Below are 18,884 nucleotides of genomic sequence, written 5' to 3' on the forward strand. Positions count from 1 at the left end.
AACTTGTTCATAATTTATTTCACACAGGCATCAATATAACATGTTCTAATACAAGATGCTTTGGTAAAGTAACACTAGGAAAAAGAAAGTAACACAGAGCAGCCATTTATATTTTTAAAAGCTCAGTATCTCAGAGACTGCTTTGTTCTCGAGTAACAAGAAAAAAAAAAACAAAGAAAATTCTTAAGAATCGAGTGATTTTTTTGTTTCAACAGTTGTAATTAAAAATTATGTTAAGATGTTTCTAACCCATGCCCCATCTGTTTCATAGTACAGTGAAGATAATGAATGAACTTTTAAAAATAACAGCATACACAACATACTTGGTATTTACAATGGCTTATGACAAATACATACCTGAAAATAATTTCTAATTTTCCATTTATTATTGCTATTTAGTCACAGAAAAGATTAACACTCTCCAAGAAATTTATTTGAGCATATGCCATATATAGATATAATTTTATATGAAGAGAAACCATGGCAGAACTAATGGGGTGCCTTTACAAGGAAATCAGTAATGGGAATAAAGAAATTCTTCCATATAAAGACTTCTGATCTGTATTACTCCTTTTTTTTCCTCCAAAATATAAAACCTTAATATTAGAAGCAAAGAGAAAAACAGCAAAGAAGGAAACAGTAAAATAGAAGACCAAGGATAAGAACTGTTCTATGCAGATGCATTGCATACGTAGTATATAATGTATGGGCTGAGTTATAATAAAAATACTTATGTATTATAGTCAATTCTGAGAGTTAGAAACAGCAATTTCCAATCAAGCATGATTGGACTGACACTTCCTCAGTCTTCAATTACATGATGAATTAAAGCTGTAGAGCAGTCATTTTGATCAGCAATATCATGATAAATGCTTGACAAGATATAATTTTTCTCCTTGTTCACTTGTAAAAATTGGTGCCTTTTTGTAATGTTCTACAAGTTCTTCCATGGTGCTGAATTTACGCTGCCCAATGCAGTAGACAGTCTCTTTTAGTTGGACTTTAAAATGCTTGTTTTTCCCCTGTGCTTTTAGTGATACTGAGAAATCATTTGGCTAAAAGAGAAAAAACAAATAATAGTCAACATTTTGAAAGCCATATATTTGCATTTTCATATTAAACTAATAAACTGCTAAACTCCAAGTGCTTAATAAGTACAAGGCACTATGCAAAATTTTACATTATTTCTTTTACCTCTTAAAACAAACTCTTTTTACAGATGAGAAAAATGAGGCAGAAAAGCCAACTTGCCCAATATCACCCATTTAGGTAACAAAAAAGGACACAAAACCATGCAATCAAGAGTTTCTGAACATCTTGGTGTCCACAGCATAACAACTACAGTAAATCTTTTAGTTTAATATCTGAGGCACAATATCTGTCTTCTCTCCAGGCAGTCTACTGAAGAAATACAGGAGAAAAATCTCATACATCCACCCCATCTCCTTTCGATTTGTAGCTAATAGTAGGTGACGAAGAGGTAATACTCTGAAGTCTCAAAAATAAAAGAAACAAAGTGAGAATCAGTCTAAAGTCTAATGGAAGGTCACAAACTCAAAAGCCTACAAGGGCCAAAAAAGTAATGTAAACAGGTGTCAAAAGTGGATGGACAGAGAGAATGACAGTGTACAGGCCAATCTAAAGCAGACACTTGTCATCTGTGATTGTTGTCCTGTAGAACAATATTCAATGTTGGCAGGTCTCAACATCTTAAAAGAAAATTTTGAAGTCTGGATTCTTATACAAAATATACCTATTCAAGACCTCTACCTTAAAAATTATATTGCTCAAAATAATGGTATATTTTGCCTTATATCTAGCTCTACCCATAATAAAATACATAGTATTCGATACTCAAGTTCATTCTTTTTTAATTAGTGGGTTTTTTGTTGTTAGGTTTAAATACAAAAGCAAACACCAACCAACCAAACAATCTTCTGAAAAATCTATAAACATTGGAAGCCTCTTTTCATTCCCAAAGTTTCAAACAGTGGGCCAGACCAGACATCTGGCCACTACTCTTACTATCAACCACCTGATCTTCTGAAGGGTTAGGTACAAGCCCCATCTCCCGGAACTTCCCCTAAGGAAGTTCAAATAATTTTCTTTTCTCTTTCAACCTTTTGTATAAATATACCTTCATTTTTGTATAAATTATGCTCACCAAAGTCAATACTAATCATGACTTGCTAAGTGGAAGAATAGTGCTATCAATTACCAAAGGAAAAGAGGTAATTTTTAAGGAAAATTAGTGTCATCAAATTTTAATATGTAAGACAATACCAAAAGAGACCAAATAACTATATTCTTCCTCAATTTTTATGGTTTTATAGTTTTATCATTTTACTAGTACTGTAATATAATTTACTTTTTATTGCAAATGTATTTCTAACAGTGTTAAAATAGAATTTTTTTGCTTTTGTTTTACTGTACTAGAAATTGAACCCAGTACCTCAAACATGGTAAGAAACTGCTTTACCAATCTTTTAACTTTGAAACAGGCCTTCCTTCCTAAGTTGCTCAGGCTGGCCTCAAACTTTTGATCCTCCTGCCTCAGTCTCTCCCCAAGCCATTGAGATTATAGGTGTGTGCCGCCTCATCCAGTACTAAAATAGATTTATAAAGTATATAATAAAAGTGTATTTTAATTTTCAAATAACCAATATGAAGAAACTTAAATATCAATTTTTTAAACTTAGGGAATTTCTATGTTTTAAAGACTACAGTGATTATTTTCTAATACATTGCATCTGATAGCAATTTAAGAAATATTTTCCTGGTATTATCTACTGCATTATTCTACTTTAAATGAAGATGTCAAATGTTTAATTTTCTTCCTTTTTCTGTTTAATGCAACAGAACACATTCCAGGAACACCAAATCAACACAACTGAACAGGCCAAATAAATTCAGTATAATATCACTGCTACAGCTATGTTTTATTCAAGATACATATAGTTAGAAAAAACAGCAACTTTACCTTCAGAACATTTATGCTTAGGTTCCAGCATACAAATTCTATTTATTTATTTTAATACCCACAGCTCTGTTTCCATTTACCTTTGAAAATCAACTTACCGAAGATTCACTATCACGAATGAGGAAATCCCCTTCATGCCCTCTTTCATTTAATGCCATTTCTGCTTGATGCCTGGTGACTTTGCCATAATACCAAGGATTGCCAGCAAACTTTCCAGTGAGTGAAGGCCTAATGTAATCACACTGTGGAGGTGATGGCTCCAAACCTGAGGTTAATGGATTATTCTGCATAATGGTAACATAGTTTTTTGGTACCAGACCAACCATTCCATTGATCTTCCTGCATTTCCACCATTCTGGGTCATTTTCTGGTTTTTCAATAACATCCATTACATCACCTTTCTCAAAATTAAGTTCTTCATCATTGGATGAGCTGAATGGGTAAAGAGCCTGTACCACATGCAACACTTGCCCACTATTTAAGTTATTGACAACTGCTGCTAATTTCTCTGACAGAGAACCCACATGGTCACCCAAGGGACTGTCACCTTCTTCAGTTACATAGTTTGAAGGGAACCATCCAATTTGTCCATTGTAGCTACCCCGCCACCACCCATCACTGCATTTCTCCATGACGATCACCTTCGTCCCTTTTATCAATGATAATTCATCCTCTCTCTCAGCCATGTAGTTAAATTTCACATAGGCAGGCATATTGAGGTCATAGAGACGTTCCCCTGGGTCAACAAAGCTATCATCAGCAGGAGATGCAGAATCTGGAACACTAGGTTTTCTTTTCACTTTTCCAATGCCTGTTTAAAAAAAGAGAAGGTAATAAGAATGTAAGTGACTAGCAAAAACACCAATTTATTCATTATTTAAAAAGAATCCTAAATTCTATGTAGTTTTTTTTTTTTTTTTTGTTTTGTTTTTTAGTTTTAAGCCTTTACATGCAGATAACAAATGTCTGTGTAGTATAAACATCTTTTTGGAAATGAGATAAAAATTCTCCTTTCCTGGCACCAAAACAGGCTGGCAGACCAATGGTACGGAATAGAAGACACAGAGACAAATCCACAAAATTACAACTACCTTATATTAGACAAAGGTGCTAAAAGCATGCAATGAAGAAAGGATAGCATCTTCAACAAATGGTGCTGGGAGAACTGGAAATCCATATGCAACAAAATGATTGAATCCCTTTCTCTCACCATGCCCAAAAATCAACTCAAAATGGATCAAGGAGCTAGGAATCAAACCAAAGACTCTGCGTCTAATAGAAGATAGTTGGCCCTAAACTTCATCACGTGGGGGCAGGCCCCAAATTTCTTAATAAGACATCTATAGCACAAGAATCAACGAATGGGATGAATTCAACTAAAAAGTTTTTTCTCAGCAAAAGAAATAGTATGTGAGGTGAACAGGGAGCCTACATCCTGGGAACAAATCTTTACCCCTCAAACATCAGATAGAGCTTTAATCTCTAGAGTATACAAAGAACTCAAAAAGTTAAACAACAAAAAACCCAATCAACAAATGGGCCAAGGACCTGAACAGACACTTCTCAGAAGACGATATACAATCAATCAACAAATACATGAAAAAAATGCTCACCAACTCTAGCAATCAGAGAAATGCAAATTAAAACTACTCTAAGATACCATCTTACTCCAATAAGAATGGCAGCCATTATGAAGTCAAACAATAACAAGTGCTGGCGAGGTAGCTGGAAAAAAGGTACACTCATACATTGCTGGTGGGACTGCAAATTGATGCAGCCAATTTGGAAAGCAGTATGGAGATTCCTTGGAAAGCTGGGAATGGAACCACCATTTGATCCAGCTATTTCCCTTCTCGGATATACCCAAAGACCTAAAAAGAGCATACTACAGGGACACAGCCACATCAATGTTTATAGCAGCACAATTCACAATAGCTAGACTGTGGAACCAACCTAGATGCCCTTCAATAGATGAATGGGTAAAAAAAAAAATGTGGCATTTATACACAATGGAATATTACTCAGCACTAAAAAACAACAAGATCATGGCATTTGCAGGGAAATGGATGGCATTAGAGCAGATTATGCTAGGTGAAGTTAGCCAATCCCTAAAAAACAAATGCCGAATATCTTCTCTGATATAAGGGGGGTGACTCAAAATGGGATAGGGAGAAAGAGCATGAGAAGAAGACTACCACTAAATAGGGAAGAGAGGTGGGAGGGAAAAGGAGGGAAAAGGAGGGAAAAGGAGGGAGAAGGGGAATTGCAAGGAAGATGGAAGGAGACCCTCATCATTATACAGAATACATGTATGATGTTGTGAGGAGAAAAAAAAAAAAAAGTGTGTCACATTAGATTGGGTAGAGAGAAGTGATGGGAGGGGAGGGGAGGGGAAGGGAGGATAGGAAGAGCGGCAGAATAAAATAGACATTATTATTGCTGTATATATACAGGTGACTGTATGACCAATGTGATTCTGCAACCTGTACAATCAGAAAAATGAGAAATTATACCCCATTTGATTCAAATGTATGAATTGTCAAGATCATCGTACTGTCATGTGTAGCTAATAATAAATAAAAATTGTGATGCAAAAAAAAAAAGAGAGCTCATGTATAATGACATAATTTGGTGTGAACATACTTTATATACGGAGTTACGAAAAATAGTGCTGTGAATGGATAATTACGAATGTAATGCACTCCACTATTATCATGTAATAAATAAATAAATAAATAGATTCTCCTTTCCTAATCACAGATTTAATCTCAGCTATGTGACGGTTTACCTTTTCATCTTGGTTCCTGTCAAAGACCTGGAAGTAACTACATAATTATAAAGTTGTCATACATTAATAGACTTCCTCTTAAATGTTAATATACATTACTTTTTCTCACAGCTATAATCTAAGCATAAAAAAAGGCTTCACCAAACTCATACTAATCTCATTAACCTGGATTTTATAATTAGCTGTATAGACACAAAAGAAAAACTTAAATTAGAACTTAATATGCAATATAAAATTGTAGTGACGTCTGAGTGGGTAATCTTCTCATTTGCTTTTTTAGTTCCCAGAACCAGCAAACTGTATCTCATATTTATTTTAAAATGATGTATTATTTACTTTTTTGTCTCCCTCCACCCATTCACATGTAACCTCCACAAGGGCAGGGAATTTTGGTTACAGACATAATTCCAGGGACCTTATTAAATGCTCAAAACTAGCAGATATTTATTTATTTTTGAGAGAGAGAGAGAATTTATTTATTTATTTTTAAGTTTTCGGCAGACACAACATCTTTGTTTGTATGTGGTGCTGAGGATCGAACCCGGGCCGCATGCATGCCAGGCGAGCGCGCTACCGCTTGAGCCATATCCCCAGCCCAAAACAAGTAGATATTTAAACTCCTAAAATTCCTTCCTACTGTCTCTACCCTCACTCATTTTCTTCAGCCAACTCCCTAAACGTTGGTCCTTTTGAGTTCAAAATACAACCATTCCTCTTTTGAAATTCTTTGGCATCCTTGTTTCCGTCTTATTAAATTTTGTTAAGTCTACAAACAGAATCTTCTACTCCAAAATAAAGTCACTTCTGCTCACAAACTCTTGAGAATCTGATTCTTTATATCTGCCAGTGCTATCAAAATTACCCAATTAAAACATTATGAAAATTGTGCCACCACCTTACTGCCAAATCTGAATCTTTTAGAGTCCCCAGTCTTCTCAGTATCTTCATGCAGCAACCAAGATCATAGACCTCTCTCTCCAGTATGTTTTCTTTCTCTGAACTTTCCTCTGAGTATCCTGTTCTCTCTTCTGACTACTTACATATTCTTTTTTTTATTTTTAAAGGAAAAGCATTATTTTTTTCTTAACCTTTATTTTTTTAATTTATTTTTATATGGTGCTGAGGAGCAAACCCAGTGCCTCACACGTGCTGGCCAAATGCTCTACCACTGAGCTACAACCCCAGCCCCTACTTAAATATTCTTGTATAGCCTGTGTGGGATCCTCTAAACCTTGCTATTATGATGTACTTGTGTGTTTTCCTTTATATGAAAGTGAAATTCTTGAGGACAGAAAACTAAATCTTATTCCCTTGTATCTCCAATGCTTGGTAGTACCCACGTTAGTAGTAGGAACAAAGTGAATGTTTACTGAATAAGTAGGTGAATGATTGTTCCTGGGTTAAAAGTATTTTCCAAAATGACATGCCTGGCTTCCCCTCTATTTCAAGGAAATTATATACTTTCATTTTAACTTCTATGTAGAAGATGCTCAGATCTATTTGCAGCTCTAAGCTCTTTCTGGAATTCAAGCACCAGAATTCCAATTGTCATTAGATAGCTACAGATTATATTAGCATCTCAAACCCAGTACTGTGTCCACATAAAAATAATCTCTTTTATACTCATAAATCAGTTTTCTCTCCTCTAGTTTTCTGACTTTTGGTTAACAGTTTCATCATTCTTAAAAATTTCTACATCAGAAGTAATTATCACAGTAGGGAACTCCAGGGCTCCCACTAAATACTATCAGAATTAACTTTTGCAAAACCCTGAAACTTATTTAAAAAATGTATAAAAACTAGGGCAAGGATTAGTGAAGAAAGCTAATGCTGTGTGCTGTGGGTCATATTAAAATGCCTGCCTACCATTCCCCACACTCCAAGTCAGTATAAGGCTGTAAGGGCACCAACCTGCACTCCCAATGCCTGAGGGAGTGACACAAATTTTTAAACAATTGTAATTGTGGGTTTCAACTTGTCTGGCAGTTCCCGGAAGAACTGGCACAATGGTTTGCCTTGGGTTTGCCTTACTGGAGCATTCCCAGGGTTAGGGTGTCTTCCTGGGTGGCTTTTAACTAAATCATTGCATTGATTCAGCAGCCTGCAGCAAGGAACAACAATTGAAACAAGGAATAGACAGATCACAGAAAGCCTGAAAAGGAAGATGATGGGAAAAAATATACATAGAATAATAAGGGATTTTTTAAAGCTCTTGTAAATACTAGATGTTATGGTTTGGATGTGAGGTGTCCCCCAAAAGCTCACATGTGAGACAATGTAAGAAAGTTCAGAGAAGAAATAATTGGGTTATGACAGCCTTAACCCAATCATTGAATTAATCACTTGATGACTGAAGGAAGGTGAGGCGTGGCTAGGGGGAGGTGGGGCACTGGGGGTGTGGCTTAGAGGAGGTGGGGGCACTGGGGGTGTAGCTTTGGGTGCAGTTATATCTGGCAAGTGGAGATCTCTCTCTGCTTTCTGATGGAACTACTTCCCTTCACCACACTCTTCTACCATGATGTTCAGTCCCACCTTGAGCCCTGAGGAATGGAGCCAGCTGACTATTGTCTGAGACCTCTGAAACAATGAGCCCCCAGAATATTAAGAAAATTCCATGTATAATGGCATTTAGAATAAAATAAAATAGAAATAAATTTAGCCTAAGAAGTATAAATTTACACAATTATAAAATACTGCTGAAAGAAATCAAAGAAAACTAAATAAATAGACATCCTGATGCTAAATTTCAGATTTGGCAAGGGACTTTAAGTAGCCAAAACAATCTTGAAAATGGAAAAGGTGGAAGACTCATCAGTTTTGTGCTCAACTTACAACAAAGCCAAAATAATCAAAATAGTGTTGTGTTAAGATAAAGGCAGACAGATGAACAAAACCAAATTTTGAAATTCCTGAAACTCATCAGCTATGGACGAGTAGTTTTTGTCAAGGGCACTAAGACCATTTGATAAGGAGAAAGAATAATCTTTTCAATGAATAGTCCTGGGGAAAATCCATATACAAAAGAATGACACTGGACTCCACATCATATATAAAAATAAACTCAAAATGGACCAATGACCCAAATTTTTTATAGCTAAAACTATAAACTCTTAGAATAACATACATGAGTACATCTTTATGATTTTGGATTTAGCAATGGATTCTTAAGTTATTGACACCAAAAGCACAAGGAACTCTCCCTCTCAAAAGAAAGAAAAATTATTTTCTTCATTGAAAATTAAAAACATTTATGCACAAGGATACTTTCAAGAAAATGAAGCCAGATGTTGTGGGGCATGCCTTTAATCCCAGTTACTCAGAAGGCTGAGGCAGGAGGATGGCAAGTTTGATGCCAGCCTTAGCAACTTAGCAAGACCCTGTCTCAAAAAATAAAAGGTCTGGGTGGGCAGGCCATTGATAGAGTGCACCTGAGTTCAATCCCTAGTATTGCAAAAAACACAACCTACAAAAATAGGTTGTATATTATAATTCTGATTAACAGTCTAGAGCATAAAAAGAGCTCTTAGAAGCCAAAGATAAAAACAATTAGAAAAGGATACACAAATAAATATTTTTCCAAAGAAAATATACAAATAGTCAACAAGCACAAAAAAGTTGCTGAACAGCATCAATCATTAGAAAAATGCAAATCAAAGCCATGCAATAACTTCATACCCACTAGGATGGCTATAAACAAACAGATAAGAAAGAGAAGTGTTGGAAAGGATATAGAGAGACTGGAACCCTCTCACAGTGCTGGGTAGATGTAAAATGATATTACAGGAGACAATTTCACAGTTCCTCAAAAAGTTAAACAATTACCATATATTCCAGCAATTCCTTCCCCAGGAATATACCATCAAAGAACTGAAAATAGATATGCAAACAAATACTTACATATGAATATTCACAGCATCATTAATCATAATAACCAAAACATGAGAACAACCTGAATTTTTAAAGAGTACAATTCAGTGATATTGAAGAACTTTAACAATATTATATTGTCCAACAGATAAGTAGAAAAACAAAATGTGACATCGATCCATAAAATGGAATATTATTCAGCAATAAAAGGGATGAAGTAGTGACACATGGATTAACATGGATTAACGTTGAAAGTATTATGTTAAATGAAAGGCACGAGATCATATATTGTATGGTTCCATTTGTATAAAATATCTGGAACAGGTAAATTCAGAGAGACAGAAGGCAGATTAGTGGTTCCCAGGGGCTAAAAGAGAGAAGGGAAGTGGAGAGTGACCGTTTAACAGGTACAGGGTTTCCTTCTTCAATGTTGTTTTGGAATTCGAAATGAAAGGTTGTTGATGTTTGTACTCGATATCAATGAATTGCATATTTTAAAATGGTTAATTTTATGTTACATGAATTTTACCTCTTCTCTTTTTAACCCTTGTACTCTAATACTAAGTTACATCCCCATTGCCCACCCCTACCAAAATTTTTTAGGTGTCTTAAAGCAAATCCTTAAGAGTTTTCTTATCATATCTCCTTAGTACCAACACTGTTTCCATTACTGTCATTCTAGTTCAGGCCTATTATGTAGTACATGACCTTCAATACCCTTTAAATGACAGAAATTTCCTTCCTAATCTCTCCCTAATTCAACCCATCATGCATCCACATCAACCAGTCTAATCATTCTATAAATACAGTTACAATCACACTAATACCACTGCTCAAAAGTCAACAGTAGGGCTACAGATGTAGCTCAGTGGCAGAGTCCTTGCCTAGCAAGTGTGAGGCCCTGGGTTCTATCCCCAGCACTCTAAGTAAATAAGAGAAATACTCTGCCTAGAGTCTACTGCCCTCTCTGTAGAGTGTTCTCAACCTTCCTTTCCAGTTCTATGGTACACACTATTTTCAAAAAGCATAAATGTTGAATCAGCCTTTGAGTTTTAATTCCAGCTCTACTACTTAATTAATTATGGGATCCTGAGCATGTCATTCCACTTTTTCTGAGCTTAGAAATATAGAAAATGCCACTTATCACATAAGTGTTGAGAGTTGAATAAAATAACACTCAATAACTGTATAGTAAATACAGCAAATGTTAAATAAAAGCATATTTCTAATAATGCTCTTCACTAAATCTTAATGAAAATGGGCTGGCTTTAAATTCCCTAAAATGTTTCCACTCTTCATGACTTAGTTTACCCTGTTTGCTAGTTTCTTTCCTAAAACCTCATTAAACTCCAGTTTCCCAACTCATAGTCATTCAAAAGCATCATATCAAATAATAACTTATTAATATTCTTGCTCCGTGTTTCTCAATATCCTTCATTTTCCATGCCTACTCCCAATGACATGTGTTAAGCTCTCCTTTTCAAATATCCTAGCATCCTGTATTTCTGAGGCACCTGCATTAGAGACATTGGTCTTTTAAGTCCATCTACTAGAGCAAAAGCTTTCCAGGAAGAGTGTTGTATGCCTGGTTGATCTTTTGCGTTTCTTATACCATCAGTGTCTGCACACAGCAGACACTCATACTACATGTTTGTTAAATGGAATATGGGTATACAAATATTTTTCTGAAAATGAAGACTAGTATAGAAATGATTTTTAATTCTGAGAGAGATAATGTCTAAAATGAATTATATATGATTAAGAAAGGAATGAAGAATTTTTGGACAAATCCAACAACTACAATGTTAAGTGAGAAAACATCAGGAAGAGCCTATTTTACTCTTAGAGGCCAGAAATATTTCAAAGAAGAACATAAACTTAGAATATTTGTTTTCTATACAGCACAAAACCCTTTGTGATGTCTTCAACCTCAGACCCATTTCTCCCTGACAAAGACACTACAACTAATGTGCCACAGGAAGCTATCAACCTCCTCAGGGTTACTTAAAACCCATGCTCTTTGAAGGGTCTGGGGCTTGTACTTGATGTTTTTCTGCCTAAAACACTGCCCATCCTCATTCTTCAAGAAGTAGTCTAGATTATCTACTCACTGAAGATTTCTCTCTCCCCCTGCAAAACAGTTCACATATTATTCCTTTGTGCCATTACTATTCTTTGTATTTTAACTGGAAGACCCCCTATCTACTATTATTTGCTTCCTTGAGGTCAAACATTTAATCACCTTTCTATCCTCTATCCTCTGTGTCTGATACATATTAAATGTTCTTTAAATGTTTATCATGTGAATAACTGAACAAATGCAAGCATACTGGTAAGCAATTTTTGAGAAGGGTCTGTGTATCAGTCTTTGTTTCCATTGCTAGAAAATGATGCAGCTTCCAATCTCTCATCATCAAAGTATTTCACAAAGCTGTATAAACAAAATGTGTTAGCATCTCTCAGCTTCTCAATTATGTTATAATCAGCAACAATTAGATCTTTTCACAACAGGTCTTCCTTCAATCAATATATTCTCTTTTCTAAATCCTTCCCTGTCTTGTTTGTTCAGGCTACTGTAACAAAAATATACCATAAATTGGGTAACTTATAAACAAGTGAGATTTACTTCTCACAGTTCTAGAAGCCAAAAGTCCAAATTCAAGGCACTGACAAACTATATCTAGTGAGAGCCTGTTCCTCATGGATCGTACGTACCTTCCTTTAAATGGCAGAAGGAGCAAACAAGGTCCATTGGGCCTCTTTGATAAGGTCATTAATACCATTCATGGCAACTATGCCCTGATGACCTTGTCACCACCATTTAACACTATTACATTGATGATATAAATTTCTGAATATACAGCCTGGATATTTTCAGCTTTGCTTTTTGAAAAAAATATTGTTAGTACAGCCTCCAATCTTTTCCTCACTATTACCTACTAGTCTTACTTCTCTATTTCTATAGCAATGTTTCTTAACCATAACAATGCATTATAAGTTCCTCAAAAGTTTGTAAGAACCTGGATAAGCACTGTGAACGCTTCACCTTATGTAATAGCCATTCCTATTCTGAGGCAAATCTTTGTACCAATAACTCTTCCCCATGTACCTGGTTTCTAAATCCTTGATATACTGGATGCCAGTATTTGGTAGTATCACAGTTTCTCAATAGCATTGTTAAAGTGTATCTATCCAAGTGGATAAACTACATCATGCTTTAATTAGCTAGCACACATAAAAGGGAACCATTGCATCCCTTCACCTGAGTATCTCTATCATGGACTATGATGAAATTTTAGCACTTAACATTACCACAACAGCTCTTACTAAGTCTTTACTCATGTAAACTGCTACCAGGCTAGGGCCTCACCAATCTTAGTTTCTTGTAATACTTACTGTTCCAGCATCAGGTCTTTCTTGCTTGAAGCATGTCATTTTTTTCTACATCTAAGTCTCTGAGTAAATGTTCAACAGAATGGGTCCACAGAAAGTATCACTTATGCTTTTTCAAATTCCTCAGTAAACTATTGCATGTTCTTATTTTGCTACTTCTTTAAGAACAATTTCACCCTCATGGATTTCCCCTGATTCCTATGATACACATAAGACCACTTAAATTGTTTACCAAAACTGTAAGACTTTTAGAGTTAGAAGGGACTTTCCAGGATCATCTAGTCTTGCCTAACTCTATTTACAAAGAACAGGAAATCAGAAAAGTTTAGTTACATACCCTAGGCTAGTAAGTAGTTTATCTGGGGACAGAACTAAGGAATTCTAAATACAAGTATGTGATACTCTTTCCATTACAGGCTTTCTGGTATTTTTACTTATTATCTAAATGAAATAAACTATTGTTTATTATTATTTGTTTTATCTAAAACAATGTTCAATTTTTGTTTTAACGAGTATTCTGGTTACCACCCAAAGAGAGAGCACATATCCTGTTTCCTTTACTTACTTAAGTCCGTTCAGGGAATAGGTGAATGGATAACCTATCTCTACTCTGAAAAGCTGGCAAAATAAGCAGAAATTTTAAAGTGCCACAGGGATTGAGGAAAGGAATATTTTGGCTACAAATCTTAGATTCTGGCCCTGGGACTATAAATACATTTAAGAGTAACAATTAACTTCCTAAGACTCAGACACGAGAATAATTTTATCATTTTATTAATAAGATATAAATACTAAATCACTGTATCACAATAATTTTTATACCATTTCTGATTGATTTATGGTCAACATTACTTATGACCACACCTACATATAGAATCCATTGTATTGGTAATAAATAACAACTATCATCTACCTCCCTATCAGAAAATAAGCTGTGTAAGAGTTAATGTTAGTTTTTCACTCTATGATTTTTGCCTGCTTTGGGTAGACGTGCATAAATGTTTTCATAAATAAGTCCTCTGAAAAGAAAACTAGTCCCAAACCTGGAAATGTACAGATCTAAAAAAAAATGTAATAATTCTCCAAAAAGTAAATAGAAACTATGAGACATTCCACAAAAATACCTCATGTCCTAGCCACCAAAGCTAACAAAAGAAATAAATGAATCCTCATATTAAAATTATAACATTCTTTTTCAACAAAGTGCTTACTCCTCTTTGTTTTGCCCTTTTCCCTGGAATCTCTCGTCAGGTTACCCTTTGTTTCCTTAGATTCCTTGTGCATAAGAGACTTCTACAATAATAACTCCTCTGTTCATTTTTTAGAAATACCAAGCAAATAGTCAAGGAGATCAAATAAGTTCACTCCTTAGAATCATAAAAAGATTATCAGCAGACATACAGACTAGACTTTTTAAGTTAGTACTAGTATTTTACTAATGCTTTTACTAAATATTACTTTACACAGTTTCTACAAAATCTAGAAGTAGCAAAACACTATCATGTTAATTAATTCAAAGGATGAGGATACAGGAATTTGTTCACTCAATTGCTTTTTCTAATGTTTTTAGTATGTTTACAATTGATTTATTTCACTTCAAATGTCTGTGCTAAGTTGAAAATTACTGAATTAGAATTAACTGCATCAAATCTAAAACATTGGATGTCCTTTTCCTATTTGTTAAATTTTCAGACCAAAACGTTTTAAAATTATTTTATTTAGCAAGTCAAAACTAATTCTTGATATAGTACCATCATTTAGCTTACATTACATAAACAACACTAAGTACTAACTTATATAAACCCAAGTTCTTTCCATAGTCTCCCTTAAATTCACAAAAGTGAAAAATCTAAATCAAAAACAACAAAATTACAGATTAAAAAAAAAAGAATAACTTACTGAAAAAATCTTTAAAGGCGTTTAACCAATCCATCTGAATAAAAATTCTGTGTTCTCTTTTATAAGTTTGTTAACACAGCTCAGGATAATTCTCAGTCAGCTTCCTGGTCTGTTCTGCAACACTGAAACTTCCCACACCCAATCCATGTGACCTGGCTGACACCCAAGCAATAGAAAGTTTTTCTGAGGCTTCTCTCTTTCCAAAATCCTCCCCCAACCCCAAAGTAGAAAAGAAGCTATAAAGCAAGTAAATCATCATGGCAAAAAATGTGAGCTTATTATTTACAATTATTTTGGAAGAAGAAACATTATAGCACACATATATTTTTTTAATAATTAAAAATATATTCACACGTTTATCCTTTTGTTTCCTCCTTTTTCTTAACTCCCAAACATTTTAACTAACTAGTTACACTAGTATCTATACTAGTATAATCACTGTGAAACAAGTTAATTATAAGGGACATTTAAGTTACCAAAAAGGGGTGCAGGGCTGCGGTTTAGCTAAGTGGTAGGGCACTTGTCTAGCATGCATGAGGTCATGGGGTTTGATCATCCCTAGTACCCACCCCACAAAAAAAAAAAGCCAAAAGGGGTGCAGAAACTCTTGAAAAAAAGGAGAAGGCAGACAGATGCAAAACAAGATTCATATCCTTATACAGGCTAACTACAGATCACTAATGTAAAGCCATGTTTCTGAACACCCTGGAATATAGGTAGCAATAACTATAATATTATAATAAAGTTAACAACAATTTCTTAAAATAGAGATAAGTCTTTGGCTCAGAGACTGACATTATACTTAATGGAATTCTAACTTTCAATTGTACTATATTTTAGCTTTTGCTGTACAATAGTTAAAAACATTAAACATTTGTCTTATATTGCTGATAGTTAAAAGACCTAGAATAACAATACTGTTGAATAAGAAATAAAAACTAATATAAAGCAGTGAGTCAAAATAATTTTACATATTTGGGGACTGGGGTTGTGGCTCAGAGATAGAGCACTCGCTTACCATGCGTGAGGCACTGGGTTCAATCCTCCAGTACCACATAAAAATAAAATAAAGATACTGTGTCCATCTAACTAAAAATAAATATTTAAAAATTAATAATAATAATATTGTGTATTTGTCAATCATGCTACAATGATCCCAAACTATCTTTTACAAGGAGGAATTTTTCTTTTCTTCTAGAACAGTTAAGCAACAGCATTTCTGCACGAATAACAAAATTAATTTCTATCCCTCCCAATTCCTTCCTGTCAGCTAAGAAGAATTTAATTAAGAACATTAAAAAAAAAAAAAAAGCCAGTCTTCAACCGTACATATTTCCTTCCTATCAGCTTAGCCAAGTCCAGCATGAAGTAGCTACTGCTGCCTCTGAGCCTCACCAAAAGCCAGTAAAATCAACAAACTTAGAGGAAGAATAGAGGGGGTAAAAAGGGAATCAAAATAGGAAGGATATCAGCCTTTTAGATGCTAATGTACAGTAATGATCCACAAATGTTTTAAAATAAAATGTTTTGTCTTTTAAAGTGAAGTTCAAAATGTCAAGTCATTAGATATTACAATTTAGTAAAGTACCATTTAAAATAAATTGCCTTGATTCCCAAGAAGACTATACTGTGTTGTACTTACTTTTCCCTGCCTCAATTAGAGGCAGAATTTGCCTCTAAGTCTAAACTCCAACAGGATACTCTGAATCAAGGAGCTATAAGGTCAGAGTTAATTCTGTTCTTTAGTACCACTTGACCTCTGAACTTGGACCTGGATTTATAGAAACTACTAACTTTTATGACTGTCACAAGTCTCCTAGCTTGAACACCTGCTATAAAACCAAACTTATCTAATGATTAACTGAAATTCCAGTCCTGGCCTTTTCAAGTCAATTTTTCCCACTAGTGTCAATTTTGTACAGTGAACCAAGTTCCAGAATCCATTTAAAAGGAATTTGTTTTTCTTTCAATACAAAAGCAACTTACCTAAAGTATCCTTTAGGTTTTTTACAATAGATGCTTTCCGAGCACTGTTTTTTCTTTCCACATAATTAGAAGGCACAAAACCTGTTTTATTCATGGAATTTCGAACTCTCCACCAGGATTTAGAATCATCCAGAAGCCATAATCTCTCATTCTTCTTGATGTCCAACTCTTGTTCTTGCTGGGCCACATAATCAAATTTGGCTACTACTACCACTTCTTCTGCCATCTTTTAGCAGCTTTAGCACTGTAAACAGAAAATATTTTTATATGAAATTCAAATAGTGGTAGTCTACATGCTTTTTCAAAAAAGACATCAAGATTACTGAAATCAAGGATATTGAAAGGCTAAAAGTAAAACTACAGAAAAAAATACAACAGGTAAATAATAATTTTAAAAAACTTGTGGTGTTATATTAACAGTGATGTTAAATTAAGGCAAAAACCATTACTAGCAATGAAGTTCACCAAACAAATGACAAAAAGTTCTATTCATATAAATAAGATCAAAACTTTTATATACCAAATAGCAGAAACCTGAGCAGTGTTTTTCTTTCCACATAGTTTGAAGGCACAAAACCAAAATAAATACACTGAAAGAACCATAAGGAGAAACTGACAAATCTATAATTACAGAGGGTAATTTTTAATATTTACCTCAGTAATGAAACAATCTAAGAGACAAAAACATTAAGGAACTGATATCACAATAGTAAGTTTGATCTAATAGACATATACTTCTAAACAGAAGAACAGAAATGGAACATACCACAAAAATAGATCAAATGCCAGGCCATAAAGCATGTTTCACCAGGCACAGTGGCACACGCCTATAATCCCAGCAGCTCGGGAGGCTGAGGCAGCAGAATTGAGAGTTCAAAACTAGCCTCAGCAAATGAGAGATACTAAGCAACTCAATGAGACCCTGACTCTAAATAAAATACAAAATAGGGCTGGGGATGTGGCTCATTGGTCAGGTGCCCCTGAATTCAATCCCTGGTACCTCCAAAAAAAAAAAAAAAAGTCTCAAAAATTCTCATGTAAATGGTATCCCCTTCATCCATATTCTCTGGCGACCATAAAAAAAAAAAAAAAAAAAAAGACAACTTTTTAAGAAACATGTTTGGAAACGACTAAAAACGCATGAATTTAAAAGGGAATCATACAGGGTTTGGAAAGTACTTAGAAGTAAATGATAATGAAGACTATAGTCCTACTTTGTTGATTCAGCAAAAGGACTATATAGAGGGAGATTTTAAAATAGTAAAAGAAGAAGAGCTAAACATAGGGCTGAGGAGTATAGAGTGTAGTTCAATGGTAAGAGCCTACATTTAGTATGCTTGAGGCCTTAGGTTCGATCCTCACCACCAAAAAAGAAAAAAGGAGCTAAAAATTTAAATTAATGAACTGAGCACTTATCTTAAGCAGTTGGAAAAATAAAATCTAAAGAAAAATAGGAAGGAAATAATACAAATAAGAGCAGAATTGCAGAATTTAATGAAACAGATAATAAAGATATACTAGAAAGTCCCAATAAATTGAAAATGTAGTTCTTTATCAAAACTAATATTTGAAAACATTTCTGAGGCAAAACTGATCAATTAAAAAAAGTACACCCAAATACCAGGAATAAAAAAGGAATCACAATTATAGATGCTGAAAACATTCAAAAGATCCAGCACTACTATAAGCAATTCAAATCTGAAATCAAGTGAAACACAAATTTATAGAAAAATAAAAAGAAATAATACTAAATCAGTCATTAAGCAATCTTCCCACAATGCAAATGCTAGGTGATTTTTTAACATTTACCTCAGTAATAAAACAATCTAAGAGACAAAAACATTAAGGAACTGATATCACAATAGTAAGTTTGATCTAATAGACATATACTTCTAAAATAAAAACAGATATGGAACATACCATAGGGAAGTTCTAGGAACAAATCTTTCCAATTTATATAAACTATTTAAG

At 34.4% G+C, this 18,884-nt stretch overlaps 1 protein-coding gene across 4 annotated transcripts in view; it reads right to left on the minus strand.

The window, feature by feature from the left end:
* Positions 1-411: 411 nt before the first annotated feature.
* Nck1 (NCK adaptor protein 1) overlaps positions 412-18,884 on the minus strand; it is a 78,312-nt gene continuing 59,839 nt past the window's right edge. For 3 of the 4 annotated variants that reach the window (XM_076867416.1, XM_076867418.2, XM_076867417.1), the window contains 3 exons: positions 16,914-17,157; positions 3,079-3,791; positions 412-1,055 (listed from right to left, as the gene is read on the minus strand). In XM_076867416.1, the coding sequence (XP_076723531.1) occupies positions 861-1,055; positions 3,079-3,791; positions 16,914-17,139 (1,134 nt within the window). In that variant the 5' untranslated portion in view covers positions 17,140-17,157 and the 3' untranslated portion in view covers positions 412-860. Of the gene's footprint in view, positions 1,056-3,078; positions 3,792-14,927; positions 15,037-16,913; positions 17,158-18,884 lie in introns of those variants that run through there. The other variant, XM_076867419.1, reaches the window with a different exon arrangement.

This window comes from Callospermophilus lateralis, chromosome 10 (assembly GCF_048772815.1).
Source record: "Callospermophilus lateralis isolate mCalLat2 chromosome 10, mCalLat2.hap1, whole genome shotgun sequence".
Taxonomy (NCBI): domain Eukaryota; kingdom Metazoa; phylum Chordata; class Mammalia; order Rodentia; family Sciuridae; genus Callospermophilus; species Callospermophilus lateralis.